This window comes from Bos indicus, chromosome 10 (assembly GCF_029378745.1).
Source record: "Bos indicus isolate NIAB-ARS_2022 breed Sahiwal x Tharparkar chromosome 10, NIAB-ARS_B.indTharparkar_mat_pri_1.0, whole genome shotgun sequence".
NCBI lineage: Eukaryota > Metazoa > Chordata > Mammalia > Artiodactyla > Bovidae > Bos > Bos indicus.
The window spans coordinates 12,048,843-12,071,015 of record NC_091769.1 but is presented as its reverse complement, the minus strand read 5'-3'; the positions used below and the strand labels follow the sequence as shown (position 1 = coordinate 12,071,015).

The following is a 22,173-nucleotide window of genomic DNA, read 5'->3' as shown; positions in this document are numbered from 1 at the left end:
TTAAGTTAATGAAATTCCCTTCTATTCTTAAGTTGCCAAATAGAGTTTGTTTATTGTTTCTTAAAATCATGAATGGATATTGATTTTATCAAGTGCTTTTTCTGCATCATGATTATACACTTTAAAATTTTTATTCTATTGATATTTATCTTTATTTCCACTGAATAAGAGGTCTCTCATTCCTGAAATTAAACTCAACCTGGAAGTGTTGTATTTTTTCTATCCACAATTATTTTTGGTAAGATTATTGCATTTATGTTCATGAAATATCTGCCTCTCATTTTCTTGTCAGGTTTGGTTTTAAGGCAACGCTGAAATCAAAACAAGTTAGGACATATTCCTTTTTTTCCCCTTCTTTTTCAGAAGAGTTTGTGTAATTTGAGAGCTCTTTCTTCACCACTGGGGTGAATACTCTTGATGAAACCCTTTAGAATTAGTGTTGTAGACCACATTTTGGGAAACAGTGGTCTAGAGATCAAGACTTAAACATGAAAATATCAGTTGCTGTCAGTTTGAAGGCTCTTGGTTTTATTCATTTTTCCTCCCGTATGCAGCACAAGTCACTTCACCGTTCCCTTCCTGGCTGTGTGGGACTCGGCCAAGTCACCACACAGGAGAGCAGTGAGCCATCTGAGGCCTGGGCCTGGTCCTCAGGGACTTGTTCTTTCCAACCCTGCTCAGCCATCTCCATACTCCTCTGACAGAATGAATGCCCTGGATGATGTTCCCTTCAAGGTGCCCAAGGGCTTTGTGATAGACACAGAGCCCCTCCCTGGGCCAGATCTCAGTATTCCAGACTGCAGGGAACTTTTGCTGGGTTCTATGGTAAGTGCCTCTCTCTGTCTGTCTTCTCATCCTTTGGTCTGTGGGTCTGATGCTGAGCCTCATGAGGCCCCCTGTTCCTTGATTTTAAATGGCAGCCACTCCTGTTCTCATATATTCTAGGAAGTGTGAAAATAACCCAAGAGGAAAAGATATTCCATGAAGAAGTCTAGAGACTTGGACATGGGGCTATTTAGTGCATCTTACGTTTAGAATAACCAGAAGGTTGCCTGTATGGAGTTACTGAGAGTCCTTGCAAGGATACTCCAATTCCAATTCCTCTCTTCTCTATCAGCCTACTGCCAAGTCTAAAATTCCACTGTTAGAATCCTTCCACTTGGCTAAGATGCTATCTTCAGATTACAATGCAGACAGTTACACAGGACACATCAGAATGGATTACTATTCCACAGACCCAAAGTACACCTATCCATGGGGCACCTATGAAGCACCCCTTGCCCCATGGCTCACACACTGGGGTATGCCCTCATGTATACGGTGAGATCACATACCCTCAGGATAAACATGATTATTTAACTTCCAAGTGAGTCAAATTTATTTGAAGATTTAGGAGGAAACCTATTGCATTTGTATTATAACACAGATATATAATGAGGTAGAAGGCAAAATCCACATGAATTTTAACAAATGAAAGAGAAGGATTGCAAACAGCTGTGGAGCTGGTGGTGGATCTCTTGGGACTGAGTCCTTGGGCTCTTGTGTGTTCATTCAGCACTGTCTGTGGGCCACTTGGTAGGAAAATTTGAGGATCTAGTTCAGCTCTCACTCACTTTGCACATGAGGAACCTGAGGCTCAGAAAAGGGAAATGATCTGTCCAAAGATAGTGGCAATGATGGGACTAATTCCCAGGTCCTGGGCTTCCCTGGGGTCCAGTGGTTAAGAATCTGCCTTGCAATGCAAGGGAAACTGGTTGGATCCCTGGTCCAGGAAGAGCCCATATGCCATGGGGCAACTAAGCCTGAGATCCACAATTACTGAGCGCGTGGGCAGCAACTACTGAAGTGTGTGCACCTGAGAGCCTGTGCTCCACAGCAAGAGAAGCCACCGCAGTGAGCAGCCTGCACACCACAACTAGAGAGTAGCCCCACTTGCTGCCACTAGAGAAACCCTGCTCATAGCAACGGAGACCCAGCATGGCCAAAAATAAATGTATTAATTTTAAAAATTACGTAAAAAATAAAACCTAGATCTTGATTGCAGATCATTTCATGATAGCTCAGAGAAGGATTGGAAAGTGAGAGACATCAGACGCATAATGTTCAAGGGCAAAAAAATACAGGGTTATGGGAAGTTAGGTGCAGAGAAACCAGTCCAGGAAGGAGAGGCCTGGAGAGGGTCAGGTAGAGAGGCTTGAGTAGCTTGGAAGCATAGGAGCAGGAGACTTCATCTGCAGCCCCTGCAGGTGCACTTAAGTTCCTCAGGACCCAGAAGTGAAATAAGCTTTGTAAAGCCCCAAGTACAGTGTTCAGGGGCCCCCTCTTGGTGCGGCAGGAGCTCTTGCTTTCCCCAGAGAACCTGTGCTGTGGGCCCTCACTCTAGCTCCAGATCTGCTCAGAGGCCCGATACTGCAGAGTCACGGCCGAGATGCTTCTCTGCGCTGGGTGAGCCTCTCCAAGACATTCCTAGTTTCTAGCATTCCTGCCCAGGCGGGAGCAGGCTGCGGGAGTGTGGGAGACCTGCCTGGCTCCTGCCTGGTCTCGCTCTTGCCTTCCCTTGCGGCCTAAGCCTACTTGCAGAGGGCTTAGGGTCTGGTGGTGTGCAAACTGCCAAGGCCTCCAGCAACGAGAGCTCTGTCAGAGGGCAGGGAAGAGCCACTGGATGGATTCCCAAGCTGTGGCTTGGCCACCCAGCCTCAGCGCCGCATGGAGAGAATCAGGCTCCCAAAGCCCCTGGGTTGGGGATGCAGCTCCACACCCAGAGTGTTCCTCGTGCGGGCCAAGAAAGTGCCTGGCAGACTTAGGTTCCCTGGAGCTCTCCTCCAGAGCAGAGACGTGTGGACATGGTTCGGGCCTTCCCCTGTGTGTTTGGGCTTCCTCCCACAGCCTCAGTGCAGGGGAACCAGCCCCTGAGCAGAGAGCTCCAGGAAGCGCTTTTCGCCCAGGCCTGGAAGCCCAGTTCACAGCACACGGGCAAGCGAGCCTCCTTTGGGGAAGAAGAGGCAGCCCACCGGCGTGCGTTTGCAAGACTTTTTTTGGAAGGGCCGAGTGAGCTTCTCCAACTGGGAAAAGGAAATTGCTTAACTAAGCTCCAGTGGAGGTAGACAGACTAGCATAACTATTCCCTCTCTGCTAAGCTGGGAGGAGGCTATTCTGAAAGTTACTTCTCCTAGAAGCAGGAATAGGTACCCTTCTGCCGAGTCTATGTCTTGTGTCCCAGCCCACATGTTGGCCCTGGCCCTGCCTCCTGTTCTCAGGGTGGGCACTCCACACCCACTCATCTCCCTTGAGCCTATTTCCCATCCTGAGTCTCCATTTATTTTACTGCTGTGGCCAGCTATCAAATAGAGAAGCATGGGACTCCACATATGATTTATAGCCTTTCCTGGTCAGTCTTCCAAGTTTACTGGGCTTTATTCCCAGTGTTTGGAACTTGAAACACATTTTCCCATAGCAACAATGTTATAGATAGTGGTTAGATTACCAGATGAATCTGTAGCGGCCTGAAAAAGAAAAAAAAATACCTTCCATTCATGGAGCACCTGCTATGTACCAGGGCCAGGCTACATGCGCTTCATAGGTTCACTCTTCTCTCTCATTCTTATGACCCTTGTAGCAGATGGATGTTCCCTCTCCAAGGCACAGGAAATCAAAGTTCCCACCCATGTGACCAACAGGGCCGTGTGGCTGTGAGTGGCACAGCCAGGATTCCAACATGAGCATCAGTCCCTAAAGCCCACGTCCACATCCTGCACCTACTGCTTTCCTGAGGAGCCTCAGCAAGTCTGTGTTTTGTTGTTTCATCATAGTTTTCCTTTAATTAGAGTTGATTTCCTTTTTGTCAGTTAAATTTTTTAGAAAGAATATATATATATATATATATATGTGTGTGTGTGTGTGTTTGTGTGTATAGAGCAAGGGTCAACAAACATTTTCTGTAAAGGGCCAGATAGTAAAAAGTAGCAATCACTCCACACTATTATTGTAGGGAGAAAGGGCCATAGACATTACATAAAGGAGTGAGTGAGTACGTGAGTGTGTTCCAATAACACTTTATTTAAAAAACAAGGTTTGAGGTCAGTTTGACTCCCAGGCACTTTGCCTGTCTTAAGAGAGTAAAAAGCCTTCCATTGACACTTCCTTATCTGTCCTGTCCCCACCTGCCCTGGTAACTTCTGTTACTTGTATTTTAAAATGTATTCTTCTATAGATTCTTATATGTGTACATACAAGCAAATACAGCTATTTCCTCCTTTTTCACACCAAAGGTAGCATTTTCTATACATTATTCTTCTGGATTTTTTTCACTTAACATATTTGAAGACTTTCCATATCAATACACAGAATGCTTCTTCAGTTTGTTTTTCACTGCATGGTATTGTATTATATGGATATATTGTACTTTACTGAATGAATCCCCTCTTGATGGACACTTAGGTTCTTCCCAGTCTTTTGCCATTACAAGCAATGCCGCAGGGAAAGACTATATGAATTAAATCATATTGCCAAATTGCTCTCCATAAGGGTTATACTGTTTAACATCCAACCAGCACCCTACAAGGGCTTCCCAGGTGGCACTGCTAGTGGTTAAGAACCCACCTGCCAATGCAGGAGACATAAGAGATGCAGGTTCGATCCCTGGGTCAGGAAGATCCCCTGGAGATCTTGCATGGCAACCTACTCCAGTGTTCTTGCCTGGAGGATCCCATCGACAGAGGAGCCTGGTGGGCTGTGGCCCAGAGGGTCAGAAAGAGTTGGACACAACTGAAGTGACTTTAGCATGCACAGCACTCTACAAATGGGCTTATACCTTAGCTGCAATCCTCAACAAAGGAGTCATCAGATGTTGCATCTTTGCTGAGGGATAGGCAAATGGTATCTCAGTATAGTTTTATTTTCCTTTCTCTTATTGTGAGTGAGACTGAGCAGCTTTTCATGTGTTTAAGAGCCGTCTGTAGTTCCTTTTCTGTGGACTGTTCATATCTTTTCGTTTGTTTCCCGGTTGGGCTGTCGGTCCTTTCTTACCTATTTCTAGGCACTCCTGTGTCTGTGCTATCAGTGCTGTTTTCCCGCTGGTTTGTTATTTGCCTTTGACCTTGCTTGTGGGGTGTATTTGCCATGCAGATTTTCACTTGTGCATGTGTGTACTCTCACGGCTTCTCAGTTTCAATTCAGAGTGAGCAATGTTTTCCCTACTTGAGATTATAAAGGATTTCTCTCCTCTTTTCTGCTAGTACTTTTATAGTTTCATTTCAAATAACTGAATCTTTGATCCTTTTGGAATTTCCCCTTGTGTATGATGCGAGAATGGATCCAACTTTATTTTCTTCCCACTAACATCATTTATTGACCAGTCCCTCTTTTTTCCCATTGCTTGAGATGCCACCTTATTATCTACTAAAGTCCCACAGATAACGTCCATTTCTGGACCTTCTGTTCTCTACCTTTAGGCTCTCTGTGCAGTATCTTACTTCAATTATTGAGGTTTTATAATATATATTAGCAGCTGGTAGAGCCAGTCCCCTTTATTTCTCTTTTTGACCCCAGAGGTTTTTAGGCTATTCTTTTTTTTTGGTGTGCATTGGCGGGGGGGCGGGGGGGGGCTGTACTGGGTCTTCGTTGCTGTACAGGTTTTTCTCTAGTTGCCGTGGCAGGCTTCTCATTGCAGCGGCTTCTCTTGTTGCAGAGCACAGGCTCTAGGGTGTGTAAGCTTCAGTACTTGCGGCCTGTGGGCTCAGTAGTTGTGGTGCACAGGCTTCGTTGCTCCATGGCACGTGGGATCTTCCTGGACCAGGAATCGAACCTGTGTCTCCTGCATTGGCAGGTGGATTCTTTACCACTGAGTCACCATGGAAGCCCTTGGCTATTATTTGTTTATTTTTCATATGAACTTTAGAATCATCTTGCTTAGGTTCCACAAATCACAAGTGCTTGTATTTTTATTGGGTCTTTGGATCCTTTTATCCCCTAAGTTCCACTGTCTGTTTCATTATCTCTCAGTCTCTTTCCCTCCATGACGGTCTCCTCAGCTCTGAAGTGGTCCTTTTACCTCCTCTCTCCTTCCCAACCCACACATTTTGCTCCAGTCTCTTTTTCTAATCATTTATTCTGTACACTCTTACAAATATCCCCTTGGAACCAGAACTGCCCTGGGCCCCAAGAACAGAGAGAAATAAGATACACTCCCTGACCTCAGTCGGGGAACCACACTTAGAACAGCTAAGTTCTGTTCCTCTCCCCAACTTAGGGTCATGTCAGGAGTTGGGTGAGGGGAGAGGCAGTTCCTGTCTGCCTTTCTGCCTCCCACATCCGCCCCCACCCCCACTCCCCCAGGCTTACCTGGCCATCACAGAGCACTGAAGTTGCCTTTTAAGAATATTTATATTTTTTAATGGAGTTTTATATTTCCAGTTCTTAATTTTAATAGTAGTTAACGGGAATATTTTATTTTTGCTTCACATAAACGCTTAATTTAAATTATTTATGTGGGCTCCACATTTAGTTTTTAGGTGGCTTGATCAGTCAGATGGACAGGAATCCCAGCTCATCTACTCACCACTGATCTGACCTCGAGCAAACTAAATTTCCTGAGCCTCCTTTTGATAATCTGGAATTGGGAATAACATTAGGACCAACTAAGTAGAGTTCAGGAAAAAAAAAAGAGAAGATTTTTACATTTCCTGGGCCCCCAAGTAAGCTGGAAGGCAGCACATAGGATGGGGCAAGTACTACTCCATGCAGAGGTTTGTGTGTCTGGGCCAGCCTCCAAGGCCAGCTGCTCAGTGGCAAACGGTGCTGAGCTCAAGTGAAAGCTTCTTGGTGAAGGAAAAGTTTTGTTGAAATTAAAAAAAAATTTTTTTTGGCAGCACTGGGTCTTTGTTGGGTCGTGTGTGGGCTCTCTGTTTGCTGCATGCATGGGCTCTCTAGTGGCGCAGGCTCTGCAGTCTGTGGGCTCAGTAGTTGTGGGTGCCCTAGTTTCTCGAGTTGTGGTGAAGAGGCTGAGTTGCCCCCACTGGCATGTGGGATCCTACTTCTCCCACCAGGGATCTAACCCTCATCCCCTGCATTGGAAGGCAGATTCTCAATCTCGACCGCCAGAGAAGTCCCCTGGAGAAATTGTTTAGGCCACTGTTGTTCAATTATATGCTGAGTGGCAAAGGGACTTAGACTTTCATTCTATTAACCTATTCCTCACGTTGTCCTGTCTACAGAGTTTGCTATTAAATTGTTATTGACAGCCATCCACTCCAATGCTAGCTAAAACCGAGGGTGAGGGTGGCCTGCGATGAATGGCTGGGGCTTAGAATCAGAAGCTGTCTAGGCCTGGAGAGTCTGGCTGAACAGGTTCCCTGGGGGGCAGGAGGTAGGAGTGTGCTCTCAGACCCTGGTTTGCCTGGTAGAGCCTCCCCTGGTCTTGTCTCCGCAGCACGACTTCAGCCTGGAGAGGAGGACACTCTTCTGGGTGGAGGCTGTCATCCGGGGACCCTGCCCAGTCCAATGCGATGCTCCGGGGGCAGCTTCCGCCCCTCCGGCCTGGCTCTTGCTGGCCAGCCCCGAGCAAGGGCTGGAACCCGTGCCTGCCTCAGTTGAACGTCCGGAGGCCGGATCCCAGGAGCAACCTGAGGAGGAGGAGGAGGAAGAGGAGGATCAGGATGAGGAAGCAGCCTCGTCTGCCGCGGAGGAAGAGCCGGAGCCAAGCCCCCAGCCCAGCTCCGCGGCGAGCCCCCGCGTGGGCCAACAGCGGTGCTCGCTGGACGTGCTGCGCGGCGTGAGGTCGGAGCTGGCTGGAGCCAGGCGGCGGCTCTCCGAGGGCAGGCTCGCCTCCCACCCCCGCAGCCTCCTTCACCGCCTCCGCCACCGAGCTCTGAGCCTCTGCCCCGGCCCCGCGCCGCCCCTGGGCCCGGCGCCTCCACCCCTCAGTGCTCCCACGCAGAACCCGCCGTCCCCTGTCTCCGAGGCCTCTCTCCCTAGCACCCGCACGCCACCCTTGGGCCCCAAGCCGTCGCCCCCCAGCACCCTCAAGCTGCCCCCGCGGCCTTCCACGGCCGGCGCCATGCCCCCGCTGCGGAGCCACAAGCCCACAGTTGCGGTAAGGAACCTGTCCCCTCGGCCAAGGACACAGCTTAGCAGCGAGGCCCCCGCATCTGGGTCCCCTGCCTGGTTGGACACTCCTCCCTACCAGCTCTCACCTGGCCCTGTACCATGCTGTCCTTCCTGCAGCCCTGTGCCTAGAGTATTCCCTGCTTCGAGGTCCCCTTCCTTGTTTCTTGCTGCGTCTCCTTCTTTGCTTCTATTAGGGCACCTGTTAGGATAATTGTAATTACCCAGTATGCGTCTCTTCCAATGGAATATGACTTCTCTTAGGGCAGTGATTGGATTGCATTTGCTTCCAGAGCACCCAGAGCACACTTGGCCCCCAGGGGGAGCTCAGTGAATGTCTGTTGAATCAATGAATGTGGCTCAGATCTAGGGCTTCCCACTGTTCAAGGATTGGGTGAGTTCAATCAAGGAATATTCACAGCGCAGTTACTTCTTGCAAGAGACTGGATTGGAAGAGACAAAGTCAAAAGCATGAGACGAGATTGGCAAGGAAGAGTGAGATACGGCAGCACTGCCCGGTGGGAGGGGTCAGGTCCTGAGGGGGAGGTGAGGGCTGCTGCAGGCTGGGGCGGCTTCAGGACAAAGGATGTGCACCAAGAACTGGGAGCAGATGTGAACGCACAGTGAAACCAGTAAAGCTGAAGCTTCTGGCTTAGCTCCTCCCAAGGCTTTGAGCAAGTGTGCTCAGTTGCTCAGTCGTCCTTCTTTGGGACCCCCCTGGACTGTAGCCCGGGGCCTCCCAGGTGGCGCTAGTGGTAAAGAAAACGCCTGAGATGTAAGAGACATGGGTTCTATCCCTGGTTCCGGACGATCCCCTGGAGGAAGGTATAGCAACCTGCTCCAGTATTCTTGCCTGGAGAATCCCATGGACAGAGGAGCCTGGCGGGCTACAGTTCATAGGGTTGCAAAGAGTTGGACACCTCTTAGCATGCATGCGTGCACGGACTGTAGCCCGCCAATCTCCTCTGTCCGTGGGTTTAATCCCGACAGGAATATTGGAGTGGGTTGCCATTTCCTCCTCCAGGGGCTCTTCCTGACCCAAGGATCAAACCTGAGTCTCCTGCGGCTCCTCAATTGGCAGGAGCATTCTTCACCACTGAGCCTGGAAGCCCTTCCAAGGATTTGTGCACAGTTTTACGCATATGTTTATGCTCCTGTGTCTTTTTCCTTTAAGTAGTATACATTGTATAAGTGTCAGACTCCATACAATCTAGGTCTGGAACAGATGTGTTAGGTTAGATTAGTAGCAGGAGGTGACATTTAGGCACAGCTTTCTGCCCCTGAGCAACTCCACAGTCAGGCCAGGAGATGCAACAGAATAAGGCCAAGGTGAAAGTAAGTCCAAAAGACAGACTCAAAGTCTGGCTTTTCCCACTCAATGCTGTGTGAACTTAGGCAAGTCACTGAACCTCTCTGAGCCATCCCTTCTCTACCTGTAAAGCAACCCTGCACACAGTTATTTACAGCAAACAGAGAAGAGGTTATATAAACAGTACAGGCCACAGCCACATCACGGGCTAGCTGCTGATGCTAGGAGGGCTCTTCCCTGATCCCAATTAAATTTAGCAACAACCCTGTAGCGGAGTGGGGGAGAGATGGGGGCAGATGGGACGCATATTCTGTAGAGGAGGAAACTGAGGCAGAGAGCACCTAAGAATCTTTTTCAAGGTCACAAGCATAGACTCAAATCCTAAGACTTGCATGGTTTTCACTCTAGGAGTAAAGAGTAGATCCTAAGGTGAGGCCATGGCAGGGAAACCGCTGAGAAGATGAGGACGTGTAGGGAATTCACATGTCACAGGCAGTCTGCTCCTGGAGCCAGGACAGCACCTAGGCTTTCCTGCTGGAGGAGGGGACAGGGTTAGCAGTTGGATGCTTCTTCATGGGGAACAGGCTAGGGATGATGCCAGCCAAACCTATTGAAATGCCTTCAAGCCACCCTCCTTAGTCCAGGGTCTCTGTGGGTTTCCCCAGCACCACAGCTGTACCCAGTTCCTATCCTGCGCCTTGCCTAACCAAGCCCTAGTCCAGCCAGACTCAAGAAGGAAGTTCTGGCTAGGAAGCTCAGTCCTGCTCCCGTGCTCCCTAAGCTATGGGGTCGAGAACCCTGCGTTGATTCTGAGTAGGGTACAGGTCCCAAAACTGTGTTGTTTGTCAGGTCATTTGCCAGCTTCTCTGAACCTTGACTTCAGTAGCTATAAAATATAGAATGAGCCTATTGTATTTCTCTCACAGGCTTGTTCTAAGCAATAAATATTATCATCTACTGGCAGTTTCTGTATGCCAAACCCTTTTGCTAGTCACTTTTCTCACCTCATCTTATTTAAGCCTTGTAACAACCCTGTGAGGTATCTGGTATGATTGCATCCATTTTACACATGAATAATCTGGCTTCCCTGGTGGCTTAGTGGTAAAGAATCCACCTGCAATGCAGGAGACTCAGGTTCAATCCCTGGGTTGGGAAGATCCCTTAGAGAAGTAAATGGCAACCCGCTCCAGTACTCTTGCCTGGGAAATCACATGGACAGAGGAGCCTGGTGGGCTACAGTCTATGGGGTCTCAAAGAGTTGGACACAACCAAGCGACTAAACAACAAACTGAGTAAACAGTAGAAAGCTGGGATTTGAACCCAGGTCTGCAGGGCTCCAAGATCCTCACAATATTAACCCCTGTGCTCTGTAGCGAAGGCACCTTTAAAAATGTCTTGCCCTGCCAGGTGTCACCTCCAGGGTAACTGACACTTGCAGCTTGCCTTTGTTTCAGTCCCTCAGCCCGTACACCTGCCTGCCACCTCCTGGACGGGTGCCCCAGCCTTGTGCTGCCCACAGATCGCACCCTGATTCTGCTGACTTGCTGTCTGCCCTGAGCCAGGAGGAGCAAGACCTCATTGGGCCGGTGGTTGCCCTGGGGTACCCTCTGCACAGGGCCATCGTGGCTCTGCAGAAGACGGGGCGGCAGAGCCTGAGCCAGGTGAGTGGGGGACCCAGAGCTGGGAGGCTGTGGAACTGGAGTCGGGTCAGTGGCCACATTGTTTTTATCTTCAACTTGAAGTTATTTTGTGTTTTTCTTCGGAGGCAGAATTTCAGCTTTGATTTAATTATTGGGGGTTGTGATCAAGTTTCTAGATCCTAAGGCTACCATCTCCATGAGAGTTTAGCAAGACCCTCCATGCCTACTTGGGGAGTCTCAATATTCTACTCCTGTCCAAATCTCTGCCCCGAAAGTAGGACTGAAGCTTTGGGCAGTCACAAATCTTTCCAGAGGTGCCCAATAGCACTTTCTGCAACAAGAGAGATGTTTTATTCCTGTGTTGTCCAATATAGTAAACACTAGCTATATGTGGTTACTTGAATGTGGCTAGTATGACTGAAAATTGTTATTAATGATAATGAAATGAAATTAAAAATTAAATAGCCACATACAGCTACCATATTGGATGGCACAGCTCTGACCACTTCCCTCAACAGTTAATCCACACCATATCCATCGCTCTCTCTTTCCATCTACCCATCCATCAATCTAGTCCTAAGTATTTGCCGGACGCTTCCTTGGTGTTTGGATGCAGCTAGGAGCTATGGGGAAACCAGTGTTGTGGGTTGGGTTTCCAGGAAGCAGACTCCAGTGGGGTTTGGCATATGGAGATTTATTAAGGAGACCCTTGGGAACAACTTCTAGGGAAGGGAAAGGACAGAAGCAGGGATGAGTAGAGGGAGAGGTTGAACTTTATAGACCCAGTGACAGCCAACCCCATAGCTCTGAAGCATATATGGCCCTTTGGAGTTGTCCTAATTGGGGATGAGATGGTCAGGCCTTCATACCTCTGCCTCAATGAGTCACCAGAGGTAGAAAGAGGGTGACTTGAGAGAAGTGATCTCTGCAGCTAAGGCAGCCCCTGAAGGGACAGATAGCTGATGGTTTCTACCACCGCTACTACCATCTGCAATAAGACCTTCAAGGACGGTGTATCTGGAAGGGGTATCTCAGAGTCTACCACACCAGGTTCCATTTTTAAGGACTCCACTCCTATTGGAAGAAGAGGGGACACCAGTAATAACAAGGGTAGGTAGCACCCCAAGCTGCTCTTGCTTTGGGAGCAAGTCTTGATGCCCCCCATTCAAGCTAAGAATATGAGAACACCTGCAGGAGAGTGAGAACCCTGAATTGCCAAAAGAGAGGTGTGGTGAGAAGATGCCTGGGAGCAGAAGGAACAGGAATGATTTGGGGGTGTTTCAGTTATCTATTGCCATGTGACAGTCACCCCAACAGTGGTTTAATACTGCAACCATGTGTTCGCTCATGAATCTCTGGGTTGGCAGTGTGGGTGGAGTCAGCAAGGAAGTTCTTTTGCAGGTCTCACCTCCGGTCTCTCGTGTGGCTACAGTTTGGTGACCCAGCTAGAGCTGAATAGTCTAGGATGACCTTGATCACAATCCCGTGGTTGGTGAAACTTGTCAACTGGACCACAGGTCTCCAGCAAGCTAGCCTACTTGTTCCCAAGAGTACAGGAGTGGAAGATGCAAAGTCTCTTGAGGTTAAAAGTATAGTCACTTCTGCCTTATACTGTTGGCCAAAGCATGTCATAGACCAGGTCAGATTAAAAGGGTAGAAAAATAGACTCTACCTCTTGATGGGAAAAGCTGCAAAGAGTATATGACTGTTCTTAATCTACCATGGGGAGGTTTCAGTAATTGAGAAAGGCTTCATGAAGGTATAAAGCCTTGAGCTGGACTTTAAGGATGGATAAGACCTGAATTTGAAGAAAAGAGAAGGATGATCTTCCAGGCAGGAGGAACAGTATCAGCTGAGAGGTAGTGGCAGGAAGGACTTGGGAGGCCCTGATCCAACAGTCTCACTGAATATATGACGTGGGCTGGTGGGAGATAGAGGGAAAGGGAATAGAGGGAAGATTAAGGGTGCCTTGAAGGCTGGCCTGAGAGTTTTCTCAAAGACCCCACAGCAGAAAGCAGGCATAAAAGGACTGTGAGCAGGGGCAAGAGGTGGGCATTGAATATCATCGTCTGAACCCCTTCCCCCAGCTGAATGTTGCATCCCATTTTGCATTGTGTTCTACACACCAGGGTTATTTGTGGTGGGAAAGCTGAGCCACAGGTATTGAATGGCACATATTTCTTTCTACTGTCTCTGTCCCACCATCATCAGAGGACTCGGAGACCCTCTCCCTAGACACTGATGGTGGCCATATGTTGAGTCCCTGAGGTCTGGAGCTGCCTGCTCCTGGGTGAGGGAGTGACGGAGGGAGAGTGGCTCAAACAGGAGCCAGATCAGGATGTGCTGCTGCAGGTTGAGGAGGTGGGAAGGCACTGGGTCCTCTTTCCCACCCACTCCTGCTCCCGCTCTACTCGGTTCATCAGTCCTAGAGGAAAGCTTTCAACGTGGTGAGCCCCACATATGGTGGCTAACACGATGGAGGAGATGGCAGGGGTGCTGCTGCTATTTACCAAGCAACTTTGTGCCAGTCCCTCAATCTGAGAGTATTCATTTAGGTCTTCTCATTTCTGCAAGGTTGCTTTTACTGTTCCCACTTTGCAGATGAGGAAACTGAGGTCAGGGAGGTTCACATAATTAGTCAGTGGTGGCAGCAGGGTGGATGCCAGGCTGGTGTGGTTCTGAATTTTGTTACACTGTGCTTTTCTCTCATTTTCTGTGTGAAAATCTTTCCGGGCAGCACCGTAGGTTGATCTGAGATTTAAGAGTAGATTTAAAGTTGCCTCCACATTCAGCTGCTGCTGGAAAGCCAGGACCTTGGCCAAGAAGCGTCCAGAAGCGCCGTGAGGGGCCAGGCCCATGGTGGGGACTCTGACACGCCTCCCCAACCCCTCCAGACCCTGTGACAAGGCTGAGATCTCAGGTCATCACTGTGGGGATCTGAAGATTAGCTGGGGGCAGCACAGCGCATTGGCCTCCCTTTGAGTGGGCTGGAAGAATCTCACCGCATCAGGAACGCTGTTTCCAGACACAGATGGACCACCTGCCTGGTGGGCCTTCTCCCAGTGAGCAGTCAGGGGCCAGGCTCTAAGGTGTGGGCCCGAGGGCCACTGGATCTTCATCTCCCCGACCACGTTAGTGTTCCTCTCTGTTCTGTGAAGTTCCACCATTAACTGAACATCTTTTTTGGGTTCACAGCCCTTCTCCCCATGAAAGACAAATACTACAGTAAATCGTCTTTAGTCAGAGATGAACAGCGGATGGTCTAGGAGGGTGGACATCAGGTGATGGAGACAGGGCACTTGGAAAAACCAGGGAGAGAGGAAGAAATACAAACCCTAAGCTTTGTCCATCACTCCTTCCTTCCTGCCCCAGGATCAACGTGCCCACTGACTGCCTGCAGGACAGGCATGGGTGGCACTTTCAAGGGTCCGTTGGCCAGACCCAGGCTTACCCTTAGACTCTAGACACATCATGGCCCCTCTCTGAGCCTCATTTTCCCCGTTCACAGAATGGAGGAGAATATGTTTATGACCAGTGACTGCTGGGGGTCCCATCCTGGGGTCTGAAGATGACATCCTCACCCACCCTGGAGCCTGAGCTAGGCCTAGTTACTGACCAAGCAGCAGAATCCTTACAAATGCAGATTCTCGGAACCTACTCTGCAGGATCAGTAGATCTGGAGTGGGCCCAGGGGCCTATCATTTTAAAAGATCTGCAGATGGTTCTGATACGCAGCCTGGCTTGGGTCTACTGGGTTGGGCTGAGTCAGAGACCCTTAACCTTGGCTGCATGCAAGAATCACCTGGAGAGCTGTAAAAATCCCAGTGCCGGGCTTCCCCCTACCAGTCATGTCAGGGCCTTTGGACATGACCATCATCAGCTGGGTGTGGGCAGTGATACTGAGACACCAGTGTTTTGTGGCTATTGTTTTGTTTTGTTAACTTTTTATTTTGTATTGGAGTATAGCTGATTATCAATGTTATGACAGTTTCAGGTGGAGAGCAAAGGGACTCAGTCGTACATATACATGTATCCATTCTCCCACCTAATCCCCGCCCATCCAGGCTGCCACCTAACATTGAGCAAAATTCCATGTGCTATACAGTAGGTTTTTTTTTTTTTTTTTTTTTAGTGGTCTGTCTGTTTTATTGACAGCTGGATGCTCAAGCCTTGACTGCGTACTTCCGGAGGGGGTACAGCTGCTCCTTCCGCTGCTGCTTCTTGGTCTTCAGGTTCTCTTCATGCTTGTTGAGTCGGCGGCGCATGGCACGTGTTTTCTTGGGCCGCAGATCCAGGGGCTTGTACTTCTTGCCCTTATAGAATTTCCTGAGGTTCTCTTTCTGAGTCTGGTTAATGACAGTCAGTACACGGGCGATGGATTTACGAACCACTCGGATCTTGGAGAGTTTGGAAGCCGCGCCTCCTGTCACTTTAGCCACGCAAAGCTGGGACAGCTCCACCTTCAGGTCCTCCAGCTGTTTCAGCAGCTCCTCCTTCTTGCCGCGAAGGTCTTGAGCCTTAATCTTGGCCGTGGCTGTATAGTCTGCCTCCGCTGTCTTCTCGGAGGGAAAGAGTATACAGTAGGTTTTTGTTGGTTATCCATTTAAAATATATCAGTATGACCATCCCCAAACTCCCTGACTTCCTCCATGCTTCTGCCCGTTTAGTAATCATAAGTTCATACTCTAAGACTGTGAGTCTGTTTTGTGAGTAAGTTCATTTGTTATCATCTTTTTTTTAGATTTCACATATAAGGGATGTCATAGGATGTTTTTCCTTCTCTCTCTAACTCACTTCACTGTATGACAATCTCTAGTTCCATCCATGGTGCTGCAAATGGCATGATTTCATTCTTTTTAATGGCTGAGTAATATTCTAGTGTATATATGTACCACATCTTTTTTTTATCCATTCCTCTGTCAATGGACATTTAGGTTGCTTTCATGTCGGCTATTGTAAACAGTGCTGCAATGAACATTGGAGGGCATGTATCCTTTTGGACCACGTTTTTCTCTGGATATATGCCCAAGAATGGGATTGCAGGGTCATATGGTAGCTCTATTTTTAGTTTTTTAAGGAATCTCCATACTGTTCTCCATAGTGTCTCTACCAATTTACATTCCCACCAACAATGTAGGAGGGTTACCTTCTCCACACCCTCTCCAGAATTTATTGTTGAGGCACTGCAGTTTTAAAGCTCCCAGGTAGTTACAGTCGGCACTGAGGCTGAGAACTTTTGCTATAGATGAACAGACCTTCAGAAACTCTGTCTACTTGCAAGCCAGCTCAAAGTTCCTCCTCTAGCAGCGGGACCCATGGACAAGGCACTGGCCAAAAGACAGGTGATCTGGGCCCTAGTCCTGGGACCCTGGTCCACCCTGCCTGGACCTCAGTTCCCTCAACTATGCCAGGAGAGCTGAGTTGGTTGGTTTTCAGAATGTGCCCAGAGCAAGGTTCCTGGGGTGAGGGCCCCTGCTCTGGGCTCCCTCTACCTCTTGCCCCCAGTTCTCCCAGAGTAACAGCAACCTACCCCTGTTACTGTTGAAGCCCCCTGGTGCTTGGGCAGTTCACAGGCTAGAACAGTCTGAAAGCCATTAGTCTATGCGGTCTGTTTTCTGCTCCGTTCCGAAGGTCTGCAGAAATCCGACTTGCTTCTCCTCCACTCGTACCCGTCCTTTAATCGTCTGGAGCCTTCATTTGGCACCAATTCCCTGTAAATCCTGCTTTGATTTGCCTGGCACTCGTGTTTTCCTGTATCTGGTTTATCTCCCCCAAGGAGCTGTGAGCTCCCGGAAGGTAGTTCTTAATTTAGTTTATAAACACAGCTTACATTTATTGAGCTCCTTCTGCCTGCCTGCCGTGCTGGAGGCTGGGACATAGTGATGTCCTCCTGTGGGACAGAAACTTGGTGGATGAGAAAGCTGAGGAAGATATTAGGCAGTTACAGAGCTGTAGGTGCAGGAAGCCTTGGGTGCTGTGGAGACACCTGGTGGAGACGGAGGTGGGAATGGGGGTAGGGAGAGCCTGCCCAGGGCAGAGGAGTGAGGCTGGCCTTGGCCTTGGAGCTGGATGGGCAGGAGTCTGAGGGTGCCGAGGGAAGCAGCCAAGGCTGCTGACAGAGCGAGTAGGTCTTTGAACGTGGGGTTGGAAGGCAGAACTTTATCCTGAGGGCAAAAGCAGCCCCTGGTGAATAAGCAGGGAGTGGCTGGAAGAGGTGCACGGCCCTGTGGGCGTTTGGCTGTCCCCTCTCCTTCCAGCTTTGGTGCAACGTTGCTCTGGGGTGGGGCCCATGGAGTCCTGGATCGCAAAGATATTATGTGTCTGGAGGCGGGGTGGGGGTGCACGAGGTGGGTGGAAAAGGAGGCACCCTCACACAGGTGGGTACTCACCAGGGAGGGTGAGCAGGCTGGGTGGATGGTGGGTAGACACCCGTGTTTGAGGCCTGGCCTGTTCCCCACTTAGGTTCTGGGAACACCTTGACCCACCCCGGCAGCTCTCTTCCTGGACTCCAGCCCCCAGCTTGGACAGTTGGTGAGGCTTTGCTGTCCACCTGTCCCCAGGGAGGCCTCTGACCCTCTCTGCTGGCTCATGGATCTCTGGGGCCATGCTGTGTATGGCTGGTTGCCCAGTCAGCCTGGCCCTGAGCTCAGTCCTCCTGAGGCCCTTGGGTGCTTCCTCCACCACACCTGCTGTCCTGGGCATTGCTCTTACTGTCCTTCCCTCTGTGCCCCTTCCTGCCCAGTTTCTCAGCTACCTTAGCGCCTGTGACCGGCTGCTGCGACAGGGCTACGAGGAGGGGCTGGTGGATGAGGCCATGGAGATGTTCCAGTTCTCCGAGAGCCAGGTCAGCGGGGCTCCTGCCCGGGCCCCAGCGAAGGGTGGGTGGGGTGCCCATGCAGGCCTGGTGTGCAGGGGCCGACCAGCACCAGAGACAGCCTGGGGGCCTCAGGAGATAGCCTGCTTGCTGAGCCCCAGGGAGAAGGAGACAGCCTAGGGAGCTGAGACATGGAGAAGGCAAGAGGACCCAAGGGGAAGCGGTGGGGAGGAAACAGGGAGTAGAGCTTTGGGCCAAGCCGCTTCAGTCGTGTCTGACTCTGTGTGACCCCATGGACTGCAGCCCGCCAGGCTCCTGTGTGCATGGGATTCTCCAGGCAAGAACACTAGAGTAGATTGCCATGCACTCCTCCAGGGGATCTTCCCAACCCAGGGATTGAACCTGCATGTCTTACATCTCTTGCATTGGCAAGGCGGGTTCTTTACCACTAACACCACCTGGGCAGAGCTTTATAGCTTGAATCAACACAGCAAATATTGACTGGCTCCTCTTTGTCGGACACCCAGACAGGAGCCAGGCAGGTAGCATGATAATGCTTGAACTCTCTTCAGGGAGTTTGCCACTTACCTGGAAACCCAGAAGGCTTGAGGCTGTGGCCCCAGTTAGGGGGACATCCTGAGCGCCCAGTGAATGTGACCTGTCCAGAGCAGAGCAGACTTCCCGGAGGCTGTGGGAGGGATGGTGGGGTGGGAGGGAAGCCGAGGGGTCGGGGGAAAGGCAGGGAAGTTTTGAGCAGTGGGGTCAGAGGAGGCAGGCAGAGGCTGTGCTGTGTGAGGGTTTGGGCCCTGGACAGAGACCCTGTGCTGTGCATCCTCTGGGCACCAGTGTGCAGCCTTCTCTTCCTGCCCCAGTGCGGGGCATGAGCACAGGGAGTCAGGAGGGAGTGGGAGAGGGGAAGTAAAGCCAAGACAGAGAGGGCCAGCAGCCAGGCTGGGGTCTCCTTCCTTGGCACAGGAAGTGAGGTTTGAGCCCATGTCACCTCATGTCATTGAGATAAAGGAGAACCATAGGTGCTGGCCAGGACCAGGCTCACCTGGCCTGTGGGGTCACGGCTTCTGGGGGTATGTAGAGTGGGTACTTGGGAGGGGACTGCCCAGGCCAGAGGCCCAGCCTCCCAGAGCCCCCCATGCCCTCTCTGCCTCCTCTTCCTCAGGCAGGGGAGTTCCTGCGCCTCTCGGAGCAGTTCAGCGACATGGGCTTCCAGCAGGACCGCATCAAGGAAGTGCTACTGGTCCATGGCAACCGCCGAGAGCAAGCCCTGGAGGAGCTGGTGGCCTGTGCCCAGTGACCCCCAGGGCACCTAGCAGTGTCTGTGCATCCTGGTCCTGCCCCAGACCTGGCAATCCCTCCTGACTGTATCATGAAGACTACATGAAAATAACAAAGCAGTGCATGCTTATTGTAAAAATGCACACGATGCCAAGAGTGGGAGTAAATACTGTAGAGGAGGCAAAACTGTACCTCTGAGAACTTCACAGGGGCTCTTTAACAAAAAGACAGATTAACAAGAGAAAAACCAAAATGTATTAATGCAGATGGCATGCATCGTGCCCAAGAAACTTCAATGAAAAGTAACTCAAGATAGCAGTTTAGAACTCTGGCTGGGGAAGATCCCCTGGAGAAGGGAAAGGCTACCCACTCTAGTATTCTGGCCTGGAGAATTCCATGGACTGTATAGTCCATGGGGTTGCAAAGAGTTGGACATGATTAAGTGACTTCCACTTTATATAGCATTTTCAACAAATAATTTGTAGAGAATTGACAGGACAAAGGAAAACAGTTTCAGGCTTCCAAGGACTGCAAACTGTAGGGAGGTAAATATATGAAGGGAACGAATGGAGTAAGATTTCTTTGCAGGTTCCCTGGTGCACTGCTGGGCTGACAAGAATCTGCCTCCAGAAAAGAATGTATATCCTGCCTCAAGGCAGAAAAGCGGGGAAGGGAAGAGAGAACTTTTCTTGCATCTTCTGCTTAATTGCCTTCAGCTCAGTTATGTCAAGAGTTTCCCAGATGGCTCAGTGGTAAAGAATCCATCTGACAATGCAGGAGACACAGGAGACACAGGTTCAACCCCTGGCTTGGGAAGACCCCCTGGAAAAGGAAATGGCAACCTGCTCCAGGATTCTTATCTGGAGAATTCCTGTGGACAGTGGAGACTGGTGGGCTACAGTCTGTGGGGCCACAAACAGTTGGATGCAACCGAGCAGAATTATGTCAAAGAGGCATATTTTGGGATGACATTCCAGTTTCCTTCAATATCAGAGGAAGCAGCTTGAAGAGGTGAAAGTGGTTCCTTGTGAGGACGGCCGGATGGGGTGCACAGGCAATGAACTGCGTGTTTTCATATAACCCTTGTAAAATGATCTACATTTGATTCTTTAAACTATGGGCATTAGTAACTTTAAGATAATTAAAACAAATAAATATTGTGTAGTTCTTTGGGTCCTGGTTTCTGGTCTTGGTGTGGAAAGGATATCTAACTGTGGGTGAGAGGACCTAATTCTGATTTTGGTTCTGCTGATGACTGGCTCAAGGCCTGTTTGGGCTTAAGTTTCCCCAGGGAAAGTGGAGTGACTGGACCTGACTGCTATCCATGAGAGTACCCTGGGAAATTTGTTAAAATGTCCAAAGCCCCACTCCTGGATAATCTGATTCAGAAAGTCCAGCTTGGCAGCCCGCAGAAATCTGTTTTGTTTTTCTAAGAAGCTCTCTGGAGATTCTTTCATTTTCCTTTCTATTTTTTAAATCGCTGTTTTGGTTATATTGTTGACCCTCTTCATTCATTTCCCCCTCTCCCATCCCCCACCTCTGGCAACCACTATCTGTCCCTTTTATCTGTGAGCTTGTTTTTGTTTAGTAGTCCACATATGAGAAAGATCATACAGTATTTGTCTTTCTGTGTCTAATTTATTCCACTTAGCATAATGCCCTCAAGGCCCATCCGTGTTGTCACAAACGGCAAGATCTCATTCTTCCTTTGGAGAAGGCGATGGCACCCCACTCTAGTACTCTTGCCTGGAAAATCCCATGGACAGAGGAACCTGGTAGGCTGCAGTCCATGGGGTCGCTAAGAGTCGGACATGACTGAGCGACTTCACTTTCCCTTTTCACTTTCATGCATTGGAGAAGGAAATGGCACCCCACTCCAGTGTTCTTGCCTGGAGAATCCCAGGGACAGGGGAGCCTGGTGGGCTGCAGTCCATGGCGTCACGAAGAGTCAGACATGACTGAGCGACTTCACTTTCACTTTTCACTTTCATGCATTGGAGAAGGAAATGGCAACCCACTCTAGTGTTCTTGCCCGGAGAATCCCAGGGATGGGGGAGCCTGGTGGGCTGCCGTCTATGGGGTCACACAGAGTCAGACACGACTCAAGTGACTTAGCAGCAGCAGCAGCGTTCTTCCTCATGACTGAATAATATTCCATTGTATACACACCAGAGTCTCTCTATCCATGCACCCGTCAATAGGCATTTAGGCTGTTGCCATTGTCTTGGTGGTTTCTAATAATATGGCAGTGAACCTTTGGGGTGCAGATACCTTTTCAAGTCAGTGCTTTTGTTTTCCTCAGATAATATCCAGCAGTGGGATTGCTGGCTCATATGGTAGCTCTATTTTTAATTTTTGGAGGAGCCTCCACACCATCTTCCTGTTTTCCATCATGGCTGCACCAACTTCCATTCTCACAATGTGCGTGAGGGCTCCCTTTTCTCCATATGCTCACAAACACCTGTGATTTCTTGTCATTTTGATACTAGTCATTCTGATAGGTGTTTGATGGCATCTCATTGTGGTTTTGATTTACATTTCCCTAATAATTAATGATGTTTTCATGTGCATATTGGCCTTTTGTATGTCTTCTTTGGGAAAAACTCTATTTAGATCTTCCCATTTTAAAATCATATTGTGTGGGTATTTTTTTTTTTTTTTTTTTTTGCTGCTGACTTGTATGAGTTCTTTTTCTAAAAATTATTTTTAATTTTTTCTTATTTTTTGGCCATACCATGGAGCATGCAAGATCTTAACTCCCCAGTCAGGGATCCAACCATACCCTCTGTGGTGGAAGCTCAGAATCTTAACCACTGGACCACAAGGGAAGTCCCTGAATGAATTCTTTATCTATTTTGGATATTAGCTCCTTATCAGATATATGATTTGCAAATATTTTCTCTCATTATGTAGGTTGCCTTTTCACTCTGTTGATGGTTTCCTTTGTTGTACAGAGCTTTTTATAATAGTTTGATGTAGTCCCACTTGCTTATTTTTGCTTTTGTTGCATTTGCTTTGGG

General features: G+C 49.3%; 1 protein-coding gene and 1 pseudogene across 1 annotated transcript; one reads left to right on the top strand and one right to left on the bottom strand.

The window, feature by feature from the left end:
• The first annotated feature begins 705 nt into the window (after positions 1–705).
• Positions 706–20,317, top strand: UBAP1L (ubiquitin associated protein 1 like). The gene is made up of 6 exons (XM_070796808.1): positions 706–825; positions 2,384–2,445; positions 7,345–8,089; positions 10,864–11,070; positions 17,792–17,893; positions 19,038–20,317. Exons 1-6 carry the CDS (start codon positions 706–708, stop codon positions 19,170–19,172), a joined length of 1,371 nt encoding a protein of 456 aa, XP_070652909.1. The 3' UTR covers positions 19,173–20,317.
• On the bottom strand, positions 15,165–15,638 carry LOC109564453 (large ribosomal subunit protein uL29 pseudogene; annotated as a pseudogene).
• Positions 20,318–22,173: the final 1,856 nt, after the last annotated feature.

Coding starts and splice junctions, on each gene's coding strand:
- UBAP1L (XM_070796808.1), top strand. CDS start 706: ATGAATGCCCTGGATGATGTTCCCTTCAAGGTGCCCAAGGGCTTTGTG. Junction 826..2,383: donor AACTTTTGCTGGGTTCTATG/GTAAGTGCCTCT, acceptor CCCTCACTCTAG/CTCCAGATCTGCTCAGAGGC. Junction 8,090..10,863: donor GCCACAAGCCCACAGTTGCG/GTAAGGAACCTG, acceptor CCTTTGTTTCAG/TCCCTCAGCCCGTACACCTG.